The sequence below is a fragment of the Clarias gariepinus genome, chromosome 9 (assembly GCF_024256425.1).
Source record: "Clarias gariepinus isolate MV-2021 ecotype Netherlands chromosome 9, CGAR_prim_01v2, whole genome shotgun sequence".
In the NCBI taxonomy this organism is placed as follows: domain Eukaryota; kingdom Metazoa; phylum Chordata; class Actinopteri; order Siluriformes; family Clariidae; genus Clarias; species Clarias gariepinus.
In genome coordinates, this window is record NC_071108.1 from 8,049,767 (window position 1) to 8,070,443 (window position 20,677).

Below are 20,677 nucleotides of genomic sequence, written 5' to 3' on the forward strand. Positions count from 1 at the left end.
TCAGGTTTAATCCCAACGCCTCACGCCACCTCAGGAGAAAATATGGCACACTATTACTACCATCAATCATCTGTGGAATTAGAGTTTCTTTCTTCTAAAGCCTGCAGAAGCAAAGAAAATATAACACAATATTCTAGTCCTTTTGTGCTCCAAATGGTCTCGGCCCTGAAGATTTGACTCGTATTATCCATGAGTTCTGGTAAGTATAATAGAGGGATTTTACAGTCCCTTGACTTTTCCCTGTCATTAATACCAAAGAGTTAATATATATATATATATATATATATATATATATATATATATATATATATATATATATATAAATTTTTTTTTTTTTTTTTTTTTTTTTTTTTTATCACCATACTCTATCATAAAGTACAATATTTCCAGTCACGTTCTATGAGCAGACTGCATGCAGATGTGAAGGTGAAGCTTCTGAAGGAATAGTTCTAATATATGCACGCTCACATGCTCCGAAGACAAGGTGTCAGCGTGAAGGTACGACAATAAACATCACCTCTGTTGAATATTACACTCTTCAATTATTAACACAAGCTCATGAAGAATCCCAAACTCAAATAATTGGTCTTGCTAATTCTTGCTAGATGTTCAGCAAGGTCAAAAAAAAGAATGGTCTAAGGTTATGGTCCTAAAGTTGTGATTACTTAGTTGTTGGAGCGTTCTCACATTTACGTACACTATACGCATATTGTCTGATATCCTGTTCTGGCAACAGGAAAGTGCAGAATTTTTGATGGCACCTCTAAAGTGTCAGGTCAGGATCAGAGGGCATTGGTGTCAGCACTTTGAGAGGAAGGTGGCTTAGTAGGCTGGGTAATTGCTGCGGGATATTTTTAAGGAGGGCCGTGACCAGTTCCTTTAATATGGATGGAGAATCTCAAATAGACTGCAATTGAAATTTCTTCTCTTTACTGCTATACAGTCTTCTTTTAGAGAAAATTACAGTTGTTTAGCTAAAGCTAACTTGGAAATTTTGTTTAAGCAGAGATAACGTTCATGGCAACTTTAAATTGTTGTCAGTTGTACAGTAATTTAGTTGTTGAATCTAAGTAGGTATACTATATGGACGAAAGCATTTGGCCAAACCTGTTAATTATTGACTTTTGGTTACATAAAGAACCCATTTTTTTTTATTGTTTAGGACATTTGCAGCGTTTTACGGTGATGTGTTTCGTTTCAAGTTAATCTTAGTCACTTACATTTAATTTGAAGTAATGAAAAATATCTCAAGACTTTTTTACAGTAAGGTATATCAAGGATACATTTCTGCTTCCTAAGCAAAAGTTTTAATTATAGTGCATGATACTTATACATATAAGTCAACAGTATACAGTAAATAAAAATCTAAAAGAAAGCACATCTCATTTTGTAAATACATTTGCCCTTGAATTGTTGTGTCCTCACGTCCTTTCCTTGCTTTTAAAGATGGAAGTGTAAATGTAATGAAAGGGAAATTAAGAAAGATAGAGCAGATAAAACTTAAGAAATGAGAAAGTCATCACGTTTCAGTTTTAGGTCCAAAGTATGAACAAGGCGTATGGTGTTTACTTGTATTTCTTAGAATGTTGTTTTTTCATTAACTGTTAACATTAATATAAAACCTTGGCATAAAAGCGGTCCTGTACAACAAAACCACATAAGTACAGTATATACTTTTTCCATCTATCCATTTAGGAACCTCTGTAGTCCAACTAGGGCACGTGGAGGCCAATAGTGATCACTGTATTTATTCCCAATTTTACAACTGTGGTAGGACCTCTGATCAACATTTACATGTGCGTTCACACTATATGGGAATATGGGAACGCCAGTTAGCTTTAGACTGTCTTAGTCTTTAGACTGTGGGCGGAAACCCAGAGTACCCGGAGGAAACCTACAATGCACAAGGAGAACATGCAAACACACAGTCCCTGAGGGGGGAATCGACCCTAGACGTGCAAGGCGACAGTGCTACCATTAAGCCACCTTGCCATAGTACTGTATATACCTATATGGAATTGATATCTGCAGAAATATATACATTTCTGCAAAAGCCAAAAAAAAAAATGCTCATTTACAGTAAAAAAACAAACAAACTGTTAGACGCAGTAATGGTGAATTGATCTGCACTACGTACAGTATTTATACAGTACACATTTTCAGTAATTTGTCAATCCTTAGGTAATCAATCAAATAAAGCTTTGGTTTATTGTAGTTCAGTGATACTGTCCATATTTATTCTTCTATTGTTTTTTTCACTTAAATAATAATACACAGTATTTACATAAACAGGAATTCATCGTAGCTCTTTTGCCGTTTAGCGAGAATACATAAAGATAGTGTCCATTGGCAGATTTTAGTTTACGCAAGAAAACCATGTAAAGGAAGAAAGAAAGAAACAACAAACTTCAGAATTCAATTAGGAGTATCCTGCAGGACAGGAGCAATAAACATCTGTCATCACAGAAACTACTGTAAGCTAATGCAGACTACTAACTCAAAACTGCCTAAAGCACTACTTCCATAAGCAGAGCTGGTATATTAAAAACAGCATAGGAAAATGACTATTATTGAAAATGTCACCCTAAAGAAAGCTCCTTTAATTGAAAGCACCAGCCTAAAGCTATTTTTAATTCAATAGGCCACATTAAATCAACACTAATCCATCTAGTGGAGTTACTCAGGATGCTAATGCGGTCTCTGCAGCTCCCACCTGGGTTGCTGGATAGCAGGTCCGGGACTGAAGAGCTGACTGCAGGGACAGGGACAGCAGTCAGCATGTCTCCGGAGGGTTCGATGTCTAGTCAGCAGAGAAGGTTGTGAGATTTTAAACACGTAGATCAAATAGCAAGACCATCTTTCCCATCAGGGGCATTTTAGCCTGACCTCAGCTATTTATGATAGACAAAAGGGCACTAAGGACAAAGACAATATTTTGGGTCTACATGGGCGAGGACGAGATCGTGGCAGATGCGAACCCGAGCTGGTCTAGAACTCTAATGAGCCCTGGTGTCTCCCTAGCATTTTAAGGGAGTGCCGATGTTAAGCAGTACATTGGGATTCGAAAAGCACAACCCGCAGCGTGCCCATCGCCTCCCGCCACTTCCTGCGCCCAGGCATACTGATGTTTTATTAAAGCCGTGCCCCACCCCAGGGCTTCATAATTAAACCATGGCTCAAGCCACAGACTGCCAATTCTGCTTTACAAACCCACCCACTCATCTAACTCCCACAAATTACCGCATTTGTTCTTTTCGCTAATAGCAAAGCCCTCTCATTACGCTGTTGCTTTGTTTACCGAATGCTGCGCTGTGTAAGAAAAGATTTGCTCATTTAGTGATCTACTCGATTTATCACACAGAAGCAATGCTCTATTGCGCATCTGTTCAAATTGCAACCAGTTGTGTAAAGTGTTTAAAATGAAATTAGCTAATGTTTATTAGCAAATAAATTGTACAACACGTCCAAAGCCATTATTCGAGGTATTTATGAGTATTTCATGAAATGGAAGCGCAAATGAGGAGCTTGTGATCAGTCAGCTGTTATGGAATTGAAGAGGAGGCTTGTAGGATGTGCATCCGCCTTTTAAACACCACTAAACAAATTAACCTTCAACTCAAGTCATTATGCTATTAGAGTGTGTTTATGCTTCTACACACATGCCCTTAAGGTAAGATTTTGGGTTGGGATTCGGGTCTGGATCACTCTCACCCCTGTACATATGGACCTGTACCCCCTCATTTAAAACATTATTTATTGCAAACAGGCCACTTATGCCTTCTGGTTAGATGCTAACAGCATTTCATTCATCTCTGTACATGTACTTTGCACAATGACAATAATTAAATCAAATCTAATCTAATCTAATCTAATCTAATCTAATCTAATGAAATGACTTCACAAGAGGACGGGAATATACATGCTATAAAAATATGATGTTCCAAAATAATATTAATAGCAAACCAAAACCAAAAAAAAAAAAAAAATATATATATATATATATATATATATATATATATATATATATATATATATATATATATTTAAAAAAAAAAAAATTAAATAAAAGCCTGCGTCGGATTCAAACCCCAGTCACCTTATAGTAAATGCTGAGTGCTTCCCGCTAGGCTACTAGGCAACACACTGTTAGTTATGGTAAGTGTGAGTACTGCAAGTACCACAACAACAGACAACATGATTTTACTGTACCAAAATATACAGCTTGAAAAATGTAGTCACTTAGTCCTGGTTTGACTTGAACACTCCTCATATGTGTATGGTATTAGTTTAGTCAAACTGAGATAAATTGTTACATTAAAGATTTATACCTTCACAGGTAAGAAGAATATTCATTAAAATACAGAGTGATACCGTTATTGTCTTTGCCTTGCACATCTATCTATAAAAAAATCAGTAGATGTGCCTGCAACTTCGTTCTCATTAAATTCAACTGCACACTCATTAGTGTGTATTAAAAAATGTACAGCGCCATCTGTTGAAATTCTAAACTAAAACTTTTTACGTGTTACTGTCAAGTGGAATGAAGGTGTGAGATTGTGTTTATTAAGCACACTCATAAGTGGTTATTATAAAATGTACAGCGCCATCTGTTGAATTTTGATCTAAAATAATGATTTTCTTAACGTCGAAAAAAAATGTATGATATAAGGGCGTTTTCCAAATTAGCATATTTTCTCTTCCCGTGGGACGATTGTGATAAACCAAAGCCTATATGTTACCTCAAGCTCGGCCGAATACTCCTGTGAAAACCCCATTCAAATTTGTTCGGTAGTTTTTACGTGATGCATGCACGAACAAACAGATGAACAGACAGAAAAGAATTCTTACGTCCACTAAAATAATTTTCAATGTACGGACACGGCAACTTTACAGTTTTATTACATGTATAGATTATTGAAAATTATTTTCTGTTTTTAAGTATGCTAATTAGGCGCAAACTCTTTTCCATGGGACTGAGATCATGTGACTTGAGACCTCATTATATATTTTTTTTAAAAACACTTTCTTCAGACACAGAGCCAGAGAACTAGCACGCCTTTGAAAGAGCAAGTAACGGATGAGCAAGTTGCTACACTTTTGTCGCATGACCAATACATTTGCATACTCATTAATATTCATTAGCACCTGCCAAAAATGGGCGTGTGCACAGGATCAGCCTTGTTTGTGTCAAAATAATACATTGCAATTACTATAGTATTGTATGGTATTTCTCTTCATTTTAACATACATTCTTACACGGGTCTTCTAAATTTTAGGAACCGTGTGTTACTATTTAAGTTTTTTTGAGCAGTATATTAAATTGGAAAGCAGTCAAAAAGGGGGAAAATCTGATATCTGTTCTTTAAAACGGTTTAGATGCTGTGCAAACACCATGTTACAGTACAGTAACTTTTGAGCTAAGATGCATCTCATGGTAATATTTCTGAAAGATCACTACACAGAGAGGTAACATGACATTACTAAGAGGTGCATAACATGAGATACACTCACGTGCCCTAACCCCTAACCCTAACCCCTAACCCTAGGTAGGATTAGAATGCTGACCCTTGTTAGAAACAGTGTTTTATGGTTATATTTTGTTGTTTTGAGGTTGTATTCCCAACCAGGTCATTTAACATTATTGAATAAATGACCTGAATGAATTACACTAACTAGGAGCAGTTGTTATAATTTAAGCCTATAACAATAGCGTCTGTCCAGGCTATAACTAGGAATAAATGAATAAATGAATGAATACTGTAAATGTATTCACATTGACATTGTCAACTTGATCCATATCGGACATGAAACCTCAAGCTCACTTGACTTTTTTTTTTGCTGTGTCCTGTGGGAATCCCATTTCTTGTTTATATCTCTACTTTCAGCCATATGCCATATGAGCTTTCTAAAAATAATGAGGGCAAAATGTGCCTCATATTCATATCTATAGTTGTATCAGTTTACAAGACACTACTGCATGATGAAGGTGATCGTTTCAGTCAGTCGTGCTGTCCAGTGCTGAAATGCTGGTATGGGATGTATAAATATATATATATATATATATACGAAAGGGAGCGAAATAGAAAAAGGTAAAATACATTACCGGCCAGTTCCTGGCCTTGGTGTTCTCTAGAGCGGACATTTGCCTGCAGAGCATCAGGAGGGCAAGCATATGGCCGGCAGGAGTGTGTAACATGAGTACTGGCACACTTCAGATCCCCTCTCGTCCCAACAACCTTCACCATCTGCCACTATGTTAGAATTGTGACAAAAAAAACCTAGGTTTTGCCATCCACAGCTCTTCTGTCTTCTCCGTGTTTCCCACCACAACAAAGCTCTCTGAACAAATCATTCACACACACTCATTGTGTGAATGAGATAATGTGTGTGTATGTGTGTGTGTGTGTTTGTGTGTCTCTGCAGGTATGTCTGTTTTTTATAAAGTCAACCATTAAGTTGCATAGTGTGAAGTCTAGGCAGAAAACAAACAGCTTGTGCAATTTAAAAATAGCTGATAAATGAAAGGTGCGAATATCAGCCATGACCGAAAGGATCATCACAAAAACAAACAAAAAAAAAAAAACTGTCAAAGACTCACCCTTGGATATCTCAAATAAATTGTTAACCACTATGGAGCCGGAACTTAACTCTTCCTTAGAACTACTGTATAGATAACAAATCTATCAGACATTTCCCCCAATGAACTGAAAAAAAGATACAGGCTGGCTCAGGAAAAAAAAAAAACCTGGCTTAAAATCGTTCAAATCATCGGCGCGCATCAGGGAAAATTACACTTTCATGTAATTTCAATTTCTATACTACCAGTCAAAAGTTTGGACACACCTTCTAATCGTCCTTTTCCATATTTTCTATTTCTTTCTATGATCGAAGCATCTAAGAATTGCAATAATCTCCTTTAAACAGTAGATATTGAGATGTATCTGCTACTTCTGCTCTGTAAAGCCTCCATAACGGCTCTAATCCGAGGTGCTGTTTGTTAACTGGTGATTTCTGAGGCTGGTGACTCTAAAAGAACTTCTCCTCTGCAGCAGTTTTTGTCTTAGAGCAGTGTGCATGAACCACTGGTGGCGGAGTTTTTCCATGCATCAGCAATTTTAAAACAAAACTCAAATGCATTTCTGTACATTGAAGCCGTTCCTCAGTTTCTAACCCAAATGTGATGTTGATCCCATATCACTGAGTGTTGCTTTGACAGAAATGTAAGCAGTGTTTCAGCGCTGGGGGATCTCGCTGTTCTAATTCCCAAAGACAAGATCTCGATGAAGTTATTCCCTAAATAGCAGAAGACACCATGGTACCACCCGTACCCTTGCTAGATCTGTGAGTTATTTGGGTCTGTTATGAGGCCCACAAGATTAATAAACATTCATCATCCCAACATCAAATCTTCCTCGTTCTCTCACTCGCTCTCTTTCTCTCTCTTGTCTTTCCTGTAGGAGGAAGGATTGAGTATGTTTGTGTCACAGCTCACCTTGGAGAGCGTCGTTCCGCAATCCAGAGCTATGAATGATGGATGAGATTATACTGTATAGTGTGGTGCTTAAACTTCCATAAAAACTAAAAAAATGATGGATGCCTCTCTGGAAATCTCTGATTTAAAACGTGTGTTCTTTAATCCGTTTGTCTGTGGACTGGCAATCGGCAGTCTATCTTGAGTTCTGCAGTGCTAGCCGGATTCGAGAGAGTGTTTCAATGGAGCTGAGAGTCAGACTGTCTGTCAAACATGTCTGAATAAATCAGCGAAATACCGCCATGGTTGAGGTCTTAGCACAATGAATTGGGAGGGTTGGTTTTCAAGGCTGGGATGAAACTTAGAGGTTGAAAAATCCCCACACAATGCAGTTTGAAGGAAGGTTGGTGCATTGGGTAGTTCCACCACCTCCCATCTGCAAAGTCCTTAGACTGACCTTGAGCTCAGGTTACTGTGGAAAGTTCCTCACATTCTAACGTTCTCTACATGGGTTTCCATCAAGTTCTAAGGTTTCCTTTTCATCTCCCAGGTGTAAATGAGTGTGTGCACGCTGTGCGATGCTACAATGGACTGCTGTCCCATCCAGGGTGTACTCGTGTCTCGTGCCTTGTGTTACTGGTGTGGGCTCTGGATCTACTGTAGCTCTGAGCAGGATGGAGCATTTACTAAAGATAACAAATGATTGAATGTGAGTTCGATTCATAGCTCAACATCGACATTATTGTATAGAAAGGTGAGTCAAAAATTATCCACACCCTGGATTATTTTGATGTTTTAAGCTGAGCTGCGAGCCACAGATGTATTAGACGTGCTTTCAGGGGACCAAACAGGTGAAAGTCCAATGGAGCAAGATCTAAAGGACCATGCTTTAACACCTCAAATCATAGTTTTTGCAGAATGTCGACGGTGTGGGCCGAAGTGTGTGGAGGTGCCATCGCAAGGTCACAACGCCCTTGGATAGCATTCCTTAGCGTTTAAATTCAAAGTTTAGGCTCCAGCTCTTCAGTAAGCACCTCATTATAACGAGCACTCCTTATTGTTGATCCTTTCTCTGATAGTGATCCAATACTGGCCAATACAATCCCAGAAAACTGCAAGCATCAATTTTCCAGCTGATTTCTTTTAAACTTTTTCTTGTGGATGTCTTTGTCATTTACACTCTGGCTTGTAATTCTGGCTTTTGTTCGCACCGTAGTTACTAATGAACTGATTTAACACGTTACTTGCACCTGCACAGCAGTGACTGGGGAGTCCGTAGCCTTGAGTGGAAAGTGCTGATAAGACAGCAACAGAAGTTTGAATATAATCGGAGTGCAGATATTTTTTACCCTCGTACATCATATAAAGCAACAGTGTTCCAAAATGTGCAACGCTATATAAAAAGAAAGTATTTGCATTTGGTTTTTGCCTTTCCAAATGATGTCACTCATGGGTCCTCTTTCAGACAAGGAACATCAAAAAACTGCTCCTTCAACAGTTTGGATTTTGTGTAGTCACTGTGTGTGTGTCTGTGTGTGTGCAAATGTCTTAGGCACATGCAAATAAATGTTATAGAGCAAGTAAGTCTTTAATTAACAAAAAAAGAGTAATAAAAAACACATATAAAGCCCAAAAAACAGTACCAAACACTAAGGCCCCCTTAGTCTCAGGTACAATTTGTGCAGTTTTATAGGGAAATTATTTACTTAGCACTTTGACCGTTGCACCTGCGTCTTTTTTGCATGCAAAATCCAGCATTTTTGGTCACTAATATAATGTACTGGCATTCATTTATGGCATTACTATTCCAACCCGAAATCTAACCTTAACCTGATCCAAGATATTAATCCAAAATCCTTCTGACAAAACTCAGCTGCATCGTCCCGAGCTTGATACTTCACTGATCCGGTCAGTCCTTTAGTTTAGAATCAACATCGGACTGTTTAATCATTTATAATGACAAATGAGATGAGTGACACTTCATTGTTCAATAGTTCACGCGCGACAAAATGAAAAAGAATCAGTCTCACCTTGGGGCTTAAAAATATTTGGAGCTGTCATGAAACTTTAAGCATGCCGCGGCCTTCTTGCATGCATCCGGCCAAGATGCCTCATTTGGGAAATCATTGTGGCATTGAAAAACGGAAAGTGAAAACAAGCGTGCTGCACACACACACACACACACACACACACAGAAAATGCCGCAAATACTGCTTTCATGGTGCTGCATTTGCTGCAAGTACATTTCTTAAAGCTATGATTTTGATTGCAGTAGTGCAAGCACAAGAATAATTCATGAGGACGTGGCACTGGTTTATGTGTGTTTGTGTCAGATATGCAATATTCTCATGAAAACAGACATAGAAATGCTTGCAAATGCAAATCATCACCCTTTGGAAAAGAAGTTTGTGCAAACCAAAAACTCTATACAGCAGGAGTCAGACCATGGAGTTATCTCCTCGATAGTTACGCTTTTGAAGTGAAGTAGGCGGAGCTAGGTGAAGTAGGCGGAGCTAGGTGAAGTAGGTGGAGCTCTTCAATGAAGTCAGTTTTCTTGCAAGATATAAACGTAAGTGGTATTGTGCTCTCTATATATAATATCAACAATTTAGTATATTTTATTCTGTTGTTATACTAATGACTTGTTTGCAATATGATTTATTAGACAATGAAGTTATTTTTATGATTTATCGATGAACACGTTATACACAGTGACAGAGTTATTAATTTAGCCAGGATTTGGGATGACACACACCAATGTGAAAACATCTTGAGCCACCTCTCATTTCTTCATATTTTGTTTCCAAAGAGCCAGACTTTCTTTTTTCTATTTTTGGCGCTCATTTTTAGTCCAGTCCCTGTACCTCAGCGGTTTCAGGGGAATATGTTGGGTTTTTTTTAAGCCACACAGTGATCTATAAATCATTCAAGCTTAAAAAACATCTGAGTTAAAGCATGAACCAGTGAGAAACAGGTGCAGATGATGACGGATAATCAGACCGGTGATTAGTAGATGCTGAATGCTGAGTGGTTGGAACAGATGAGAGGGGAAACGAGGTTGCTGCTGAGATTGATAATTAAGGATACGATTTATATCGTATCTTTAGATACTTTGCAGGGTGTCGCCGTAAAACATGTTCCGATTTCTTTAATTTAATCTCACTGTCTCCGCTTGATCATGTATACGGGTCACAGGGGGTCTGAAGCCTATCCTAGAAGACTTAGGGCACGTGGCACAGTACATCCTGGACAGGGTAGCAATCCATCTCAGGACACATATACACTCTATCATACAGTATGGGCAATTTGGGAACGCCCGTTAACCTAATCTGCATGTCTTTGGACTGGACAGGTTGGAGGAACCCGGTTTTACCTGGAGGAAACCCACCAAACACATGAAATCCAGCCACACATGAAGAAAGGGTGGCTCAAGACTTTGCACAGTATTATATAGCGTACATTTATACTGGTTGTTAAAACGGCCCTATTTTATGGCTTCAGGAGACTATATATATATAAAAAAAAAAATGAACAGTAAGATTAATGCAAGATTGGACCAAAGTGAACTAAAAATCATTGCATATTTATTTCTGAGCATGATGAGAGATAGCTGGAAAAATGAACCCCTAATCTGATGATCAAGATAAACCACTAAACTACTCTTCAAACCTCCTTTCTGATGAATTTTTTGCTGACTTTCAGCGTTCCATTTTTTTTTTTTACTTTGTTATTGTTGTTTTATCAGCTTGAGTAAAGTACAGCATGTGTGTCTTGCTAATGCAATGCTGCAGAAACCGTAAGTGATTGAAGCTCGGTGGCTCGAGGGATTGTGGGAGGCCGCAGCAGTACACACAGCTGTAATAAAGTGCTTCCACTGCTGAGCTTCTCCCATCTGTCAGAGGTCAGGGATCAGCAAGAGAAACTGCTCACAGTAACATTTTTGATGCACTTGTGTTGTATATACTGATCTGAGCCACCGAAACAGACGAATAAAAGGTCCCTCGTCCCTCTTTCTCTCTCTCTCTCTCTCGAGCTCCGGATCTCTCGGTCTCTGTCTCACCCGGTCGCTTTCTTTCTCTCCCACACTCACGCTCACACCTACAACATACATGCCTACACAGAACAGACCGCAGCCTCTACACCTCTACATCTCTGCTTTATAACACCATCCACAGAAAATTACACGTGATGTCAGCAAGCACATGTCTACCAACGGTCCGAGCAGCATGCCCCTCTGACCTGTGACTGCGGGTTCAGAAGTGGCTCGGCAGTCTTGAATAGGAGCTGTGATGCCCAGGCCTGAGATATTTATAAGCTGAACGCGGCTTATCATGAACTGCTGTGGGTTTTAGTTGCCTGTGTGATGGTGGTGATAGTAACAGCAGGGTTGGCTCATACTGTACCCTTCTGAAGCTCTTGACTGAAAACCATTGTGCTGCCCCTTCTGCGAAGTTTTATAATCCATAAACATTAATAAAATATTGCTGTGATAGTGTGCTCAGAGTTTCCATGATTAATATTAGTGCAGTCAATCGATTTAAAATTTTAATCAGGAATAGTCTGTGATTAATTATGATTAATCGGTTTTTAATTACTCAGATTTACTTGTATTATAAACATGCAGTGTTGGAATAAAGAAATGCATGACAAACTGGTTAGAGGAAACCAGCTTTATAATATCTCAAACATTAACATTTAACAAATGTTAAATTAAAAGCTCTTGAATAGGACCGCACTGCATTCAGGGCCTGGATAGTATGGGGTGTGGCAACCCACCGACGGAGGAGCTCGAACCTGGACCCGGACCCTCAGATCCGAAAAGCAATAACGAAGGGCCTTAGCCGCGTGAGCCACCACTCCCACAGCTTACATCTAATGTATTCTTGTAAAGAAAGTTCCCCTTGAGGGTATCTTGAGCACACAACTTTGGTTTTATCCAAACGTTCATCCGGAATATTTTTTTTTTATAGCTAGAATTGGGCTAAACAATCTGCGCTAAACATACCATTATCACACATGGCCGGGTAACCATAATGCCATTAAACTGTATGAAGCCAAACTTGGTCATATAATAAATTTGCATTAAAAAATATGACATCCCTACTTGTCAATATTGACAGCCCTAATTAATATACATACACTAACAAGCATTAACAGGAACACCTTACTGTACATCAATGTATACCATGATTGTATACCAATCACGATACCACAGTGAATAAAATCACTGTCAGCAGCACCGTACTTTCTTTCGGCTGCTCACATTAAGGGGTCGCCAAGGCAGATCATCCGATCAACACACAACTTGGCGCAGGTTTTACACCAGATCCCCTTCCTGACACAACCCTTCCATTTTATCCGGGCTTGGGACCGGCACTGTGGCTGGGTAGTATGGGGTGTGGCACCCCACCGGTGACAGCCCAAAGCAAAGGAACTCCAAGATGAGATCTTATGTTAATCTCTCCTTTTTCTCCTAGATGGAAATGAGCTGTTTTTGAGATTTAGGCGTTTTCTGCATCTTCTTAAAGGTGTCTCAAATGTGGCTCATTACCTTTAAATCTCAGAGATAGTTTACATTTGTCTTGTGTGCAACTCATATATGCAGAAATGAGCCATCTTTGAGACTTGAATGAGATTTTAGCTGTTTTCTCAATCTTCTCAAATATGGCTCATTACTTTTGAATCTCAGAGATAGTTCATGTTTATCTCGTGTGCGACACACTTTTTTACTGGTTTCCCCAAAGCAGTGTTTCCCACACATGAAGTATACAGTAATTGTAAATGGTGTATTTCATATGCTCTGATATGATCCTTTTAAATATTTTTGCTTAGTCAAGTGTGTATAATTGGTTAAAATGAAATAAAATTCAGTTGTTTATATCAAAGAATATATTTTGCTAAAAAAAATGTCACTCTATATTGCACAATCCTGACTCTATAATAAATATACAGTATATTTATTAAAACATAATGCAAAGAATGGCTAAAAATGCTTTAGGGTTTAAGGGTTAGGGATCTCTGACAGTGCCATCTACACTAAAGAGTGTTTAGGAGCGTATCTTTTTTTATATACTTCATCTTACTCTTCATCCTGAGTGGGGTTTAGGAGAAATAGAAAAGGCAAAATCGAGCTTGTAATAAGACAAGAAAAAGCTCATTCGGACCCACAAAATTTTGCTATGGGAGTGCCTTAGTCACCCGAGCCACCTCTGCCCAATCATATGTCAGCCGTCTAAAGCATAAAGTCCATGCAGATAAATGTCAAATGAATAGCCCAACCTCAAGTGTTCAGATTTAATCTACTCCTATAGAAATCCATCTAAAGGTTAAATACGTCTGTGATGCTTTTCTGCTCTTCACTGTTGTAAAAAGTGGTTTTAGATCTACAGTGCTAACCGTGTTTTTACATAAACACTGATGTTCCATAAATATCCACAATAATAGTTCCATCAGAATAAAACTGCATCATGTGCAGTAAACATCTTAAAACTCAGACTCAATGCTGTTTATTTGATATTAATATTCAATCAGAATAAGAGGGGTGGTGCAAACCTTTGATAATCTGTTAAATCGGTAATTATTAGTCTGTAATCATTTGGTCAGATTTAGTGTCTGACATTTAGTATGCCAAAATAAATAGATATACAGTATATATTTGTGCAACATGCGGGGGTTATGCTAGGTGATGTAACTTATTTCCAGGAGGGAAGTTTAGCTTCCATTTCTGAACTAACTTCTAAACTCCTTCAGAGCATCTCTCTCACCAGCATCTTACCATGGTAAAGCATCTGAGTTCTTGTAACCAATCATAATGTAGCAGATGGGATTTATTGAAAAAGATGGAGGCCTAACCAAACCATATAATTGGAGAAATATACTTATTATTCTTTTTATTATTATATTCTTTTATTATTTCAATGCAAACGGTTAACCTGGAATATTGGAATATCTTATTGGAATGATTTCTGTTAGATTGAAGAAATATTGTCGATGTAAGTCCTGTACAGTAGTTACTGTATACAGCCTTCTTGTCAGGAAGAAAGGTCTGGCCATTTACTCTCTCTCTCTCTCTCTCTCTCTCTCTGGCTCTCTCTCTCTCTCTCTCTCTCTCTTTTGTCCCTTGTATCAACAAGGTGTTTTTCACCAACAAAAAGTGAAAGGCCAAGATTCTTATTATATAATAATTCATATTCTAAATAATAGAAGCAGGTTTACATTTTTTTTGATAAAATAAAGAATGTTAGCAAAGACAGTATCAAGATAATTGAGCCACTTTCAGTTTCGCTAAAAAAGCATTTTAACTTTCTAAAATTTTAATGTCTATTAATTTAATATTTTACTTTATTTACATGTCTTTTTTAAATGTTTTGCTTGTTTTTATATGCGAAAAAATATGATTATAGTGTTGTAAATTGGTATTATTGGTAACATTTTTGGGTGGGTGTATTTATTGTAATTATCTGCATTTACATTATTTCCTATGTGAAAATGCGTTTCGCAATAGTAATTTTCACTTTGAGAATTCACCTCCAGGACGGATTCAATTTGTATTTACTGTACAGTACTTTAAAAACATCACATCTGTCAGCAGCAACCACTTCATGGTCAAAGTTAGAGAGTAACTGAATCTAAAACTTACCCTGATCTCTAAAGCACGAGGCGGGGTACACCCTGGATGGGGTGTCAACTCATCACACACACAGTGTACCACTCTCCTACATTTCTTCTCTACTCGAACTCATGTGAAATAGAGTTGCAGAAGTAAATCAATGTGAACTGGGTTGATTATTTACTCCGTTATTTATCACCAAAGTAGATATTGCATAAAAGACTTTTTCCGTTGTTACCATGTACACTCTCTGTGTGTGTCTGTGTGTGTGTGTCTCAATCACTCTTCTGTTAAAGAGACCTTATGATATAATCAGCCTAATAGTTTCAGTGTCAAATTAAATATTGATGAATATTAGATTTTATCCTGCTTCTAATATCATAACCAGCTGTTACTGGTAAGGACAATTTCCTCAACGAAACCATAATGAGATAAAAATGTCAAAACCGCTGAAACGTCCATGCTTCTTTTAAGCATACACACAGAAGTTAATGTTCTTACTAGATTAATGGCATTAAATGAATCAGTTCCTTACTTAGAAGCTGCTGCTCATTTAAGAAGGAATTTAAACTTACTGTACAAAAGGATTAAATTAATGTTTTAAATGTTTTAAAGTAAAAAAAAAATACAAAAACATTTAGTAAATAAATGAAACTTTTTAAATAGTTCGTTTTATTGGGAAGTGGTGGCTCAGGCGGCGAAGGCTCTACGTTGTTGATCTAAGAATCCAGTTTTAAGGTCTGCTGTCGGTGATAGGAAAACAAAGGGATTGTGTCAGGAAGGGCATCATCTGGTGTAAAAATCCATGCCAAGTTGTGTGTGCAAAACTATTAATAAAAATAGTTCATTTTAAAGCCTTGACTTTAAATCCTCACTCACTGTCTATACCACTTTATCCTGTTTGCAGGGTAGCAGTGGGCCTGGATCCTATCCCAGGAGATCTTAGGGCACGAGGTGGGGTACACCCTGGACCGGGTGGCAATTCTGCACAGGACACACACACACACACACACACTACGGGCAATTTGGAAATGTCAATTAGTTTAATGTGCATGTCTTTGGACTGTGGGAGAAAACCCGCCGAGCAATGGGAGGACCTACAAACTCCATGCACACAGACCTGGGGTGTGAATCGAACCCGGGACTAGAAGGCACTTCAAATACAAAAATAAAAATTATATATATAATCAGTAATCACAGACCACTACTATGTAAGACTAAGAAACTGTGGGGAAAAAGCACAACAGGTGATGTCCATTTAATGGTAAAGATTAAAAAAAAAATGGAAAACAGGGAATAATCATGCAGAGACACTAGAGGAAAGCAAACACAAGCAGGACGGGTCAAAAGCCAGATCAGCGTTTTACTTACTGCCGAGAGTACCTGCCGCTTCACCTGCAAGACAAGAGCAAAGGCTTCATGAGTATTAAGTCAAATTCCCTTATTGCGAACACAATTTCGTCAGATATAACAACAGAGGATGCCCCGTTCATGATTCGCTGATGCTATTAGCAAAGATTTGTTTACCATTATTAAGAGTGAAAAGTGCTGGACTGTAACCCGAGGTCCTCTCAAAGCCCACAGGGTCTCCCGCTGAACTCGGAAATGTGCTCCTGCAGCAATACCTGCACTCACAGCCATCCTTTACGAACAGACAACACCGGTCTGACCTGCTTTTCGCATCCTGGTATAACAACCAAACACTTGTGTATTCAGTTAAAATAAAACCGACTGTGTTTTTCTTTCTTTTTATGCTGTGACCCTAATTTACTAAGATTCCAAATATGCACATGCATACGATCTTATACTATTCTTCTCTGCATATACAGCAGTGGTGATGATTTTTTTTTATTTATTTTTTTTTTATAAAAATAGGATTTTGCATCCGTCACTTTGTGTGTTTTTGATGATTCTTATCAGAAGACACTAAAAACAGCTTTAACATGGTAATAACAGTACGGTGGTTCCATCTGTAATTCAACTCACAATGTTTTTGTTTCTGGAGTAGCTGCTCTTTCGAAGGGTGTTAAAGTCAAACCAGAGCAAATCATCTCATGAGCAGAAAAGAGAAGACATAAAACCGATTGACATTTACAGAAAACTTATAAGCACATTATAGGAATGAGACTCTCAGCTGCAGTAAAACGTGAACGGTGCAAACGTTTTAAGGAGCGAATGATGATCCCGGGGGGGCGAAGGTGGGTCCAGTATTGAGTGCTGTACATGTAAATAGGTTTTTCTTACATTTGTTCTGGTGGACACAGTTCATGGTAAAGTGAGACCCCTATTACATGTTTTAATGTTATTGTCTATCTGCTGTCAGTCTATCTTACACTGGACATAGTTTACACTGTTCAAACATACATATGTTACCTACAGTAGGTATTTGTTTCAAAAGCTTTCTGTTGTAAAAAAAAAAAAAAAGTGAGATTAGGACAAGTGTGTCTTCTTGTTCCTTAATTTGCTATTTTGTAAAGATATTTCTTTTTATTCATTTATTTTATTATTTGGAAATGTCAGAATTTGGACATTATTTTATCATACATAACTATTTATGCTTACATAATCTCGAAAAAAAGATTTTTATCGGACATTACGATGAAATGGTTACTCAGTATCTTTTCATTAAATAACTTTTTAACTCTTAAAATTGTGTAATATTTTGGATGACTACTTTTTACTTCTACTTGAGTAATATTACAGTATTTTGAAGTACAATTTTTGTCTACTCTACCCACCTCTGGTCTTCATTAATATTCTAATTTTCTGAGATACTGAATTTCTGGTTTGCATCAAGAAATAAACACTTGAAATGTATCTGTCTGTGTGTAATTAATCTATATAATATACTGTATGAGTTTCACGTTTTGAAGTGAATTACCAAAATAAATAAATTAATGCTACGTTAATGCTTAAATTTGAGTTTTGGTGAAACGTCGCAGTTCCTCTATAATCCTACAGGTGGCGTGCTCTAAACTATTCTTGCATTGGCAGGCAACACATTTTGTTTAAAATTTTAACAAAAACCGAAAACGAATATTAATATTGCATTGGAAGATTTTTAAAATCGTGATATTTACTGAATCGCGATACACATTATAACGTACTGTATCGTTCTTATATCGTATCAGGTGATTCCCGTCCCTAGGGTGTGGAATATCTAACTTAAAGCCAACACTATCAAACCAAGTTATCATTTCCTTTAAAACTTATTCAAATTCACAAAAGGGACAAGACTTAATATTCTGTTCAGATGCAAGACAAGCAAGCTAACCTTCACTAAATCAGAGCCTATGAGAAAATGATTGTAGCTGTAGACACCTAATTATACTGATCAAAGGGGGGAAAAATAAACCTCTTCCAAGACAACAAGGGTGCGAGAGAATATCAGAGAGGGTTATAAAGAAAGGAAATGGGCAAGAGGGAGCGAGTGAACAGCACTTGAAGAGAAACAGGAAGACGGAGTAACCAGGGAGCGAGAACAAATAAGAGATTTCCTTTTTTTTTTTTTTTTTTTTTTTGGAAAACAGTCGCATCTTTATCTCTACATCTGCCGCTAAGATGTGCCAGCAGTATCCTCAGAGTGAAAACGACAAGCCAGGGTTGAATCGCTGTGAAGTGGGATTGAGAGTGTGCACATGCATGTGTGAGTGTGTGTGTGTGTGTGTGTGTGTGTGTGTACACTTCTGTTTTCTGCCTGCCTAATTTTACAGTGGCATGACCAGCTCCTACGTTAAAGCTCATCCAGCTTGTGCTTCCATGCAGGTGCGATAATTAATTCCACTGTCATCTCGTTCCCGTGTGTGTGTGTGTGTGTGTTTGGCATGCACATGCTGCTTACAGGTGTTTGGTGATCCATTGGGCGTTGGCAGGTATGAGCCAGGCTTCCACGACCTGGCCTTGAAGCCCCGTTCGCAGCGAGCGCAGTCCTGCCCCGTGGTGTTGTGCTCGCAGTCACACTGGAGGCTGCCGTCGCGAAACGTACACTGTCCTGCGTGAAGGTTACACTTACACCTGCGTGCGCACGCACACACATACACATACACATACACACAAACACACACACAGGGGAAAAAAAGAGAGAGAGAGAGAGAGAGGCAAGCCAATTAACACTCTGGTCACAGCATTCCTGCTGTACAGCCAAGGGCAAGGACTACCCTACTGAGGAAACCCTGCCCTGGGTATTCACTCCTGCCCCCTGAGATATCTCATTAGCTCACCAGTGTGGAAGAAGCTACGTGCTAATTAGCTGAATCAGATACGGTGGTGAAAGTTTCTGCAGGGAGCTCCAGGAGGTGTAGCGGTTCTGCATGAAAATGCATAATCCACAGGGGTGAAACCATCCTGAATCCCTAGTTTGTCATGAGACACCCTGAAGCCAAAGCAGTGAAGAGAGTCAGAAACAGTAGTAACTGAGAAATAGCATGTTGTTTAAAAGCATGCGATGCTAAATGCTCTGCCTTCTACAGGGTTCTGTCAATGACACCACCATCATATTTCAATTTGATAAAATATGGTTCACATTGGCAGAGAACAGGCTGGCGTTTTGACATGGCGGATTACCTCATCACTATGATTAGCACCATGAATGCTATTTGCTTGGGCAGCATGATGGCTAAGTGGTTAGAACTGTTGCCTTGCAGCTCCAGGGTCTGATTTCGCTTTCTGCCTTTGTGTGCATGCAGTTGCACGTTCTCCCCGTGCTTGGTGGGTTTGCTCCAGTTTTCTCCCATAGTCCAAAGACATGCATAGTGACATTCCTTAATCGCAGATAGCGTGTGAAAAAGTGTGTGTCCTGTATGTGCCCTGCTACGGATTGGCAACCCGTCCAGGGTGTACCCTGCCTCGTGCTCCAGGTCTCCTTGGATTGGCTTTACGCCCCCATGATAAAGCGTTAAACAACACACATTGTATGACCAATAAAATAGGGACATGTTGCCTTAATGTACGCCACTAGATGCGGCCCCCCTAGATGCAATGCCAACCCATGGCTGAGTAAAAGTGTGCACCCAGTCACCCAGTTATATACTGTAGTACTGAAAATTTGGAAACACCAGTAGGCCTACAGTACAACACATGTCTTTGGACTGCGGGTGAAGACAGAAACCCATCAAACCTGGGGAGAACATGCAAATTTCAAGTACACACCCGGAGGTGAGATTCGAAACCCCTAAGGTCCAAGGGGAGGTATTTATCACTTCCAGTTAAGGGAATCACGGACGTCTGGGATCCTATGGCCCCTTCTTTCCGCATCCGTGGTTAAAGGTTTATGTAACAAACTAAGCACACTAATAGATTCATAAACAATTAATTTACAGCAAATTTACAGCGCCAAAGTCCTGGACATACTCCTTAATATGACGCTTAACTGGTTTCCATTAACGATATGCCGTAACTGCTAATGCACGTTGATCAGGACGTGATTCTTATTTGAACAAAGTCTTGTGCCGCGGCAAGACCTAAAAAAACCAAAGACAAATACTGAAATAAATGACATGCAACTGCTACGCTTGAGGGGGAAATACACAGGAAAATAAGAGCGGCAGAGAGACAGTGCAAGAGAGAGAGAGCGATGATTTCACACCAAATTAAAATAA

At 38.7% G+C, this 20,677-nt stretch overlaps 1 protein-coding gene across 1 annotated transcript in view; it reads right to left on the reverse strand.

Moving 5' to 3' along the window:
- The window catches only part of ntng2a (netrin g2a), a 78,374-nt gene that overhangs the window by 12,807 nt on the left and 44,890 nt on the right, over nt 1-20,677 (reverse strand). The window contains exons 4-5 of the mRNA XM_053503252.1: nt 18,922-19,094; nt 16,452-16,475 (exon numbers count right to left, since the gene is read on the reverse strand). Coding sequence (XP_053359227.1) covers nt 16,452-16,475; nt 18,922-19,094 — 197 coding nt within the window. The remainder of the gene's footprint in view (nt 1-16,451; nt 16,476-18,921; nt 19,095-20,677) is intronic.